The following is a 10146-nucleotide window of genomic DNA, read 5'->3' on the forward strand; positions in this document are numbered from 1 at the left end:
AACGGGACTTATTAGTGATCAAGTGCCGGTAGTTCGAAGCACTCGCGGTGCTAAGCAGACATGACCTACACCTCAGTCTACTCGTGGCCACGGCTACTGCAGTGTGGTCGAAACGTCGAGGTAAATATTACTCTTGTATCGTGATAAGACCTGTTTATGGCATTTAGCTATGAGTGAAAATCACGGATCCGCGTCTTAAGCATACCAGGGGTTAAGGGTCCGGTTAATGTACGCGAGGTAATCGACGACTGGAAATACGCAATAATAAAATACAGACCTCTGCAGGAGGATCAGCGAGCACAGTGCAGAGGAGTTCCGCTCTGAACCCTTCTCCCGTGTGCACCCACGACCGCTCCACTGTTATTTCTGGTGGATCTGCAAGATTAACAGAGTTAAGTTATTTATGTATAAAGTTTATGTTCATCATAGTCTTCATACTATGTAAGTTTTATTTTTCAATGCGACCGGTCTGAATTCCCGAACCGGGTATATATTTTTTAAACCTATGTACAGTTGAGGAAACTGAATCACGTGCCAGGGTTGAATCTTTGTGCTACTAATTTCATGCTGACATTCCGTACATTTTCCAAAGAAATGAAAGCGAAATTGATTATTAAAATGTTCCACCCTGGTACGTGATACAGTTTCCTTGATTGTACCTATGCAGTTTTTCTTGTTACTAAAATCAATAACAAATAGTTCCAAGAACAGATCTCTGTACAATACAATACAAATATTCTTTATTGCACACCATAAAGCAGTAAAAAAAACTTATAATATAAACACTTAGATTCACGGACCTACGTCTCGCGTCTACGGATCTCTGTACCTACGTCTTATAATTACAGACTTGGCTGTACTGATCGATCTAAATGTCGTGCCACTTTTATAATTGTAATAAATAACTATTAGTTTTTTCTTTATTTTCTGTTATCAATGCATTTCTTCCTGCGTTTAATATCCTCTTAAAAATAGAGAATGATCTTTTTATATCCACTGAAGTGAATGGAGCAAAATTGTACGTTAAAATACTGTCCACGTCTGTAATAAAACAGCAAAATAAGAGTAAAGCAGTTTAAATATCTTTGTAAGTATAATAAAATTATACATGGGACAGTTACCATTAAATGACAGATCACACAAAAGAAACGCAAAAAGAAAACAAAACACACACATCGCGTATAAAACAGCTCACCCTCTGCTTTTTATTAGGTGTTCATAATAAAGCACTGTTTATACTATAGCTCTGTTTGTTTTATTATAATACTAGCTGTTGCCTACGGCTTCGCCCCTGTTGTATTTTTCTAAATTTTCTTCCATAAAAACCTTCTACAGACAATAACAAACACAACAAAAAATAATTAGGGAAATCGGTCCAGCTGTTCCCGAGTTTTGGCTTAGCAACATATGTTACGATGAATTTTTATTTAAATTGATTGATTAGTAGAATATAAGATACTCACAGAGCACCTGCAGTTGGAACTCAGTAACGATGGCGGGTCCGACCCCGTTGTCGACCGTGCACGCGTACCGGCCCGAGTGCCGCCGCTCCAGCCGCGCCAGCTGCAGCTGCGGGCCCTCTCCTAGCCGCGCGCTCGCGTTCTGCGGCACACAGCACGGCTGAGAACAGAGAGCCGAGTAAAGCGAGGCAGCGGCGAAACAGGACAGTTTCGTAACCAAGTCTGTACCAAGCCCGGTTTCAGACTAGGACGAACTGTTAAAAAGTAAATAGCACGGCTGAGAAAGGAGGCGAGTAAAGCGAGGCCGTGGCCAAACAGGAAAGTTTTGTAACCAATGAACCCAGTCTGTACCGTTGTCGGTTTCGAAATGGGATTAGATATTGAAACATTATTGTTACGGAGATGGCTCTAAGAGGAAAGCCGATTTTTTCAAATTAGTACCACCAATTCAAATTCAAGATATAATCAAAAGTAAATCAAACTCAAAGTCAAAGTGTCCTCCACCGCTTTCCAGCTTGTGCCAGCCAAGTCAAGTTGAGCACAGGGCTTAACGCGGCGGCGCAGCATTCGAGCACGGCTCCAGGAATCAGTAACAAAGTCAAAGTAAAACTCAACAGTACAGTCGCGGATGTCCTTCACCGCTTACCAGCTTGTGCCAAGTGACGCTGGGCACGGGGTTCCCGGCGGCGCGGCACTCGAGCACGGCGGCGCCCCCGCGGCGCGCGGCCGCGTGGCGAGACTCCGGCGCGGGCCGCACGCTCGGCGGGACCAGCACCTCCACCGTGTGGACCTGGTCGCGCGCCACGCGGTCCGATATCTGGCAGACGTAGTCACCTGCGTCCTGGAATTAGACATTATTCCATCATTTTTAGGGTTCCGTAGCCAAAATGGCGAAAACGGAATGAATGTACGAATGAATGAGTGAATGAGTGAATGAATGAATGATTTATTTATTTAGTAACATAGGTAAGTTATAGGTAGTGCCACGAGAGTTGAAGAGAATGATTACACACACACACAGCTACATGAAGAGCTGATTGCATACCTAACCTACAAAAAGTTGGAAAACCCCCGACATTGTCACTTCAAAGTTCAATATCCCAAAAACTGCTGAACCGATTCTGATAAAACCATCGCTAGGAAACTCGCTTTCAAATAAAAAAAACCGCATTCAAATCGGTTCACCCGTTCAAGAGCTACAGTGCCACAGACAGACAGACAACCACGTAGCGGTCAAACTTATAACACCCCTCTTTTTGGGGCGGGGGTTAAAAAGGAGAATGAATGAAGCGAATGATTTAATGTCAAAATCCCGCTGTCATTATATGACTGTTCTTGTGTGGGTGGTATCTAAACATTAACATTTCTGTATCGAAATACACTAGTCTAGTTTGTATTACAATGATAGATAAGTAAATAATAAAGATAATAAAGATGTTTTAAATCCTTGAATGTACCAAATCTGACAGCTGGTGTTTGTTTACGTTTAGTTAAATACCTATCCGAACCAAGTATAGTCAATAATAAGTATTAATGAGTCCGCTGCGCTTGCGGTGTAAATTAGGCTTCATAGTCGCTAGCCACAAAGAACGTAAAAGTTATGTTATAGCTTCGAGTTCGAATCCATGTTCTAACCATTGCCTAAGGTTCGTAAACTGAAAAATGATTTTCTTTAAAACGGTTTCCTATCTCAAATGAGATCAAGATTACAATTTTGATTAAAAACCGACCGTTTGGCTCTCGATTTTGGTTCAAATGACCTTTAAACCGATCTATTATGTTTTATGTGTTAATAAAAAGTAAATGGCTTTTTATTAGAACAATTTTTGTGTAGCTACGATAGTATGTGTATTATAATATTCTACAAAATAAAATAGTATAATTTGCAGCATGAACCCCAATTCATGGTTATTCGTCTAACGCGAACCATTCTCCATAGTTGTTAGGTATTTAGATAATGTGCTATATTTTCGATATGTAGGTAGTAGGGGTAGTTTCGTGCATTTCCCATTTTTGAGAAAAATCGCCGTGGCGTCGTCATGCTGCTTTATATCCAAGCAACACTTTATTATTGTTAAAGCCAGATAAGTGAGATATATATCAGCATTGAATTTATTATTTTACTGTTAACAGATTTTTTTATGTGGCTTACAAACAAAAGTGTAGGAATCCTACCCACTCTCCCCTATATTTTGAAAAATTAAGTTTGTTCTGTGATTTGCTATGAGCTCTTTTTATGTCTCTTTTTTTAGTCCAGACTTTTCGGAAAGACCGTTATTACTAACAGGAATGCGTCGTTAGAAACTTAGCACGACGGTATATAAAAACCAATGTGATTGTTTTATTGCTTCTTCCCGTTTTGAAGTTCATCATCATCATCCAAGCCTATATATGTCCCACTGCTGGGCACAGGCCTCCTCTCGGAATGAGAGAGCTTGGACCGTAGTTCCCACGCGGGCCCAGTGCGGATTGGGAACTTCACACACACCATTGAATTGCTTCGCAGGTTTGTGCAGGTTTCCTCACGATGTTTTCCTACACCGTAAAGCTCGTGGTAAATTTCAAATGTAATTTCGCACATGAATTCCGAAAAACTTAGAGGTGCGAGCCGGGATTTGAACCCACGATCCTCTGCTTTAGAGGCCATAGGTCAAACCGCTCGGCCACCACGGCATCATTTTGAAGTTAAAATATTAAAATAAATAAGTTCTATGAACAAAATAGTTGGGCATGCTAACGTAAAAAAAAATTACGCTTTTTCCCATAAAAACGGCATAAAACGGTTCATTGAAAACTTAATTAAGTCACACTTTCGGCAATGATTCCCACAATCAGAAAGGTCACTTCCAAAAACAAACCCTCGGTTTTAAACCCCAAAAAATGCAAAACCTAAACGGTAATTGACAGGGGAAAATATGATAATCGCCGCATAAAAACCTTTGTGGTGGTAGCTCGTTATTTTTTATGTGTGGCAACACTGAGCTACGGTTTCCCGCGCAATTTTCGTCCGCCATCTTTTCGCCGCCGAAATCGTCTTTTTATTATGTTGCCGTCGATAATTTGCCGCCATTCCTGTTTTATTGACTTTATTTATGACTTGCTGCTAACTTAATGAGGTTAATGCTGTTATATTGAATCGCTGCTAATTAAAAACGTGCATTTTTCTTTCAATTTTACAATTGATAAGCTGTATACTTCCTTTTAGCATTAAGCCGAGTTTACACTGAGTTTAGACTTGCAAGAAAAATTATGCAAGTTGCATTACATTGCGAGGTCGTAAAGCCAACGAGTTTGTAGTGGGCAATCGAGCGCCGCAATGTAATGCAACTTGCAAGATTTTTCTTGTAAGTTTAAACTCCGCTTTAGAAACAACCTACGAACTTGGAAAAGTTGGAAAACTCCCCACATTATCATTTCAATGTCCGATATCTCTAAAAACTTAAAATTCGCTTTTACGCAAAAAACCGCATCGGAACCAGTCCTTCTGCATGAGAGCTACATTATCAGACAGACAGATAGGCATTGGCATTCAACTTATAACACCCCTCTTTTTGCGTCGGGAGTGTAAAACCGAAGTAGGTATTTAACATTAGAACAGGGGAAGAAATGGTTCGACTAGTTTCGATCTTGAACAGTAATTAGCAGTTTAAATTAAATAAATCATGTCTCAAGAGAGCTGAATTAATATTAGAAAGAGACCAATGTAGCTAAAACGGCTTTTTTTTTTGTTTAAACCTTACTAAATAAACACCTTACCCAACGCTATTTTTCTTCCGCAACACTTGCACGTCCGGTACAAAATTGCCCCCTTCACTCAAAGGGGTATTCAAATGCGCCATCAACTATGAGTACTACGGGTAAATGATCCGAGACTCATTCATATGGAACACCAATTTAGTAACATGAGCGTGTTTGGCTGTTAAATTGTCAAAATGAGTGAGTACGTGTATTCTTAATATTGTCTTTCGACTAAATGTAAACAAGTCAATTGAGAAAACAAATTATTTTTTCACGTTGGAAATACGGGCAGTTAAATGAAGATCATCACTTCGCAGGAGCCTAGTGGTAGAATGCATGCTCTCACGACTTTCCAGCAAATGGCTGAAGCAAGACTGTGGGTAGATAAAGAAACTCCTCTAACTCTTTCTCTACGTAAGCTTCTCTTCGTAAGCTTAGTCGATCGAAAAATCGCTTTATGTTCATGCAATAAGAGCGAAAAAATTTGATCGTCTCGGACGACGCGAAACGACGTATGCCGACGGAAAGACATGCTTTTCACTCTTATTCGTATTGCATGGATTATAGTTATAGATAATAGTACAAATCACATAAATCTCGAATGAAGAACTCTATGAATGGTACCTGCGGCCCAACATCAGTGATCTGCAGATTGTACCCGTCCACGAGGCGGAACCGCTCGTCGCGTGTCACCATCAGGCTGGCTGCGGTGAGGACAGCGGGGCCTCGCCGCCAGAGGAGCACCAGGGAGCCTGGAGGAGGGAATAAGAATGGTAACTAACCTGGTAATTAATTATTGGTCAAATTGGCTGGTTTTGTTAAAGGCCACATTGCAAAATTGAAGATCTTGACGAGGAACAATGACTGGACACCTACTTGACACTTCAATTATACCTTTTAATTAATAACATAATTTCAACTGTTCAATGTTCCTTTAGTATTTCCACAGCTTGTTATTTTTAATGTCCGGTAGGAAATCAAAAATAACACGGCGTAGAATTACTTAACATATCTAATAAAAACAATTTGTACATAATTTTAGTGATTGAAGTGATTTCGCTGTACGTCCAAAAACGAATCCGATTTGCACCCGCAAAAAATACTCTTAATAATAAACTCTTGCCGAAAAGCACAATTAACCATACTCAGTGTTCAGTTGCGAAAAAGGAAAAGTTACGTAACCAACAACTTACCCAAGTTTTGCACCTGACATGGCAGCAGTAGAGTGTCGCCGACGACTGTCCTGAAGGAGTGCCCACGGGAGAGGAAGCGCGGTCCGTCGTCTGTAACACGAAAAGTTACCAATTAGAACAATGATTTTTAAAAGTAAAGATAACAAAACAACCGAGAAACTTGTTCCGAACGCAGCAGCAATACACATTTACGTTTTATATCCTTTTTGCTCCCGTTATGAAAGGCGTACCTAAGGTTTTCCTTTTCTTTGACTTCACGTGAGAATATAGAATTTGACCTTTTTACGCCCCATTTAGGGCGCGAATAACTCATAGTAAGTATCATAATGATAGTCATTGATTTAAATTGTATACTTATAGTTATAAAAAAGGAACTAAGTTCTTATTTCACAACCGGTTGTAACACAATAGATGATCATGCAGGCATCATTTTGTAGAAGTCCATATATCTATGAACTAAATAGACTTTTCTTCTCCGCGAGCACACGTGCGACTCAGCCATGTCTGTGCGACACTTGCATGTTTTTCTGTTACAAGACCCGGATGTCGTCAAGCATGTACGCATAACACTAGCAAGGATAGGAAATAAAGCAGCCGCATCGATCCTGGATGAAAATAGAATAACCATTTCTTTCTATACCTCTTATTAGCTGAGTGTATAATCGTATTTTATAAAACTAAATCAGAGAATGTATTTAAATTAGAACCTCCCTATCTGTCGTCGGCTGAGCAGACAACGCGCCGGAAGCGATAAATATAGTCGCCGCCGGAAGTGAGGCGCCGCCATTTTGTTTTGCTTATTTAACGCTGGTCTTATACCACGAAGTTCGACCTTACTTCGTATCGTGTCGTCGTGCTTACGCTAATGGTATTTAGTAGGGGATTGAGAGGGAAGGTATGCTATTTTTATGAACTACAGATTTTAGGGTAGTCCTCCTGGCCCCGATTGCATCAAAGTACAAGTTAAGTAATAGTATCGATTTTGTATTGAAATTCACTAATACTAAGTATTAGCTTGTACTTTATTATACAAATGAACGACTGAAAATAATTTATTTGTCAATCTTTACAGGTTTTTTCCTAGAGCCCTGCAAAATTGTTTTCACAGTACGTCTGCAGGGTAGTTTGTGTGTTGTGCTTGATTCGTATTGGCAGAGTGGGTACGTATTATAATGTATAAATTAAAAATACATATCGGTATTGAAATACATACAGTTGAAATACCGAAAATTATAAATATAATGCATCAAAATATATAAAGTTATTTTACATTTAAGTTCTAAACGCATAAGCTTGAAATGTGTAGTGGTCAAATATATAATGGTTACAACGCATAATGGTTCTTAATCATATGGCACAAAATGCATATTTTCATAATGTATACATTCAAAATCTATACAGTATGTTTTCTATAATGATTGAAATACATACTAGACACTGAATTTTCACAAAGAAAAATGCATATATTACAATTCGTCGACTTGTCTTACAGTCCTTAATTTTTCAGAATTTAACATGTAAATACAACGTGAATAGACTGGAGATGATGATGAACCTAGGCATTATATACCTAGTATGTATTTTGACCATTATGAAAAACGTACTATAGGAATTTCAATTGTTATTTCTTTCAACTATTATATATTCTGATTGTATATATTCTGAACATATACATTGTGAACTTAGTCATTTTAATTGTATGTATTTCGACCAGTTTGAAAAACGTGCTTTATGAATTTTGATTAATATTTATTTTAACCATTATATTTTTCAATTTTCGGTATTTCAACTGTATGTATTTCAACCGATATGTATTTTAAATTTATACATTATAATACGTACCTACCCGGCAGAGTTTGGTGGTTTGATTAGGGATCTCTATCGTGTGCCCGAATTTCATATGCCAGATATATCGGATCGTTTTTCATAATATTCCTTTGTCATAAATTCATTTATTTCTGAAACAGTATTTACTTCAGAATCGATATTAAACTAACTAAAGTATGTACAGTCAACAAAAAAGTGCAGTCAGTACGAAAAGCTTTTATTAAAAATGAAATTTTCAACAGGTTTATGTGTAAAGTATGTCTTATACATGACAACAAACACGTTACTGCAACTCCTGTTAAGGAACTGAAAACTGGCCAAAAACAATTAACACACACTTTACTGCTTAAGTGGATTCATTCATTAGCAGTATTTAGCAGTTGTTAACCTAAAAACGACCGGCTGCCAACAAAGAATACAAGTTACACTAAACTTAATTTTCCAAGGCCATTGATTAATATCTAAAAGCACAGCAATCAATTTATTATAGCACGACATAAAACTACAACTAATCTTCACAATCTCAACAAATCAATCGCCTTGTGACGTCACCCGCCGCCATCTTTGCCCGGACATGAGACCGGAAGTGCGAACGCCATACTGCCTGGTGTTGCCAGCGCGGAAATCTGCTATGTTGGTATTACGTTGTTTTCTTATTAGCGTGCTTCCGGTAGTTTGGGAGTTGATTGTTTCGTTTTAATGGGTACAGAAGTAATGTCAGCGTTAGAGAATGAAAGCAGTTAATAATTAAGAGTAACTAACTAACTACTAACTTGGCAATATCCCAGAGAAAATGGAGTCTGGTTAATGGCACTGTTGCTGTCCGAAAAAATCCTATCCTTATACAAAAATTGTTTAAAAAAACAAAATTGAGAAGTAGAATTTCCGTGTTCGAATTTCGATCATGCTTTTAAATTAATGCTTAAATCCTTACTAATAATTATAAATGTTGAAGTATGTACGATTAGTTTTTTAATACTCGTATATCTTTGTGTGCACAGATCATTGTGTTTTACGTTTTTTACATTTTTGAATTTTACAGCGCATTTGTTTTTAATTGAAACGCTGTTATTTTATTATTGACTAATAAATAAGTAAAATAGCTGTCACGCTTAACCAATATAAATGAAATTTGGTTTGGATATAGTTTAAGAGCTTGGTGAAGGCATAAGCCAGTGTGAGTGAGTGTTTTAATTGGCACAATTGGATCACTGCGGTCAAGAGATGATTTACAACACGACCAAGCTAAGTTTGCACATCGCACTTTACAAAAACAGTTCAAAAATATAAAATTCAACAAATAGGAACGAAAATTCGTAAGATGAAAGCTGCTAATGCTAAAGTTTTTATCTATTTTTTTTTATTGTTCTTAACGTGCGAGGCGCAAACTTAGATTGGTCGTGTCATATTTATTTATTGATTATGATATTTCTATGTTGTACTCACTTCTGCTGTTCTGCGCGCGCGCCGCGATGAGCAGCGCTGCGAGAATGAGATAGCTGCCCTCCATTCTCAGCCACGGCGCGCCGGCCGGAGCCTCATCTGTCGACAACAACAATATTATTATCATAGGTCATGCGATGATTTTTAATTAAAGCCTCTACTACACGTCAGCAGATTCATTAGCAGAGGGGCTAGTAGGAAACTCGAAACTCTAAGTTCGTATCGCACCGTCCCTCTCGCTCTCGTATTAAATAGTTTAAGTGACAGAGGGACCGCACGACACGAACTTCGCCTTTCGAGTTTCGCAGTAGCCCTGCAGCTTTCCAATAGGGTGATCTTCGCGGGAACATAGTTTCTTTTTCATCATCATCATCATCCCAGCCTATATACGTCCCACTGCTGGGCACAGGCCTCCTCTCAGAACAAGAGGGCTTGGGCCGTAGTTCCCACGCGGGCCCAGTGCGGATTGGGAACTTCACACGCAC

The 10146-nt window shown here is 38.8% G+C and overlaps 1 protein-coding gene across 1 annotated transcript in view; it reads right to left on the reverse strand.

Annotated features, from left to right (window-relative positions):
• Positions 1-9756, reverse strand: part of LOC141431455 (lachesin-like) — a 21438-nt gene extending 11682 nt beyond the window's left edge. Inside the window, exons 1-6 of the mRNA XM_074092639.1 lie at positions 9665-9756; positions 6392-6481; positions 5823-5950; positions 2107-2301; positions 1464-1620; positions 278-375 (exon numbers count right to left, since the gene is read on the reverse strand). Of these exons, the coding sequence (XP_073948740.1) occupies positions 278-375; positions 1464-1620; positions 2107-2301; positions 5823-5950; positions 6392-6481; positions 9665-9728 (732 nt within the window). The 5' untranslated portion in view covers positions 9729-9756. The remainder of the gene's footprint in view (positions 1-277; positions 376-1463; positions 1621-2106; positions 2302-5822; positions 5951-6391; positions 6482-9664) is intronic.
• Positions 9757-10146: the final 390 nt, after the last annotated feature.

The sequence above is a fragment of the Choristoneura fumiferana genome, chromosome 9, assembly GCF_025370935.1.
Source record: "Choristoneura fumiferana chromosome 9, NRCan_CFum_1, whole genome shotgun sequence".
Taxonomy (NCBI): Eukaryota; Metazoa; Arthropoda; class Insecta; order Lepidoptera; family Tortricidae; genus Choristoneura; species Choristoneura fumiferana.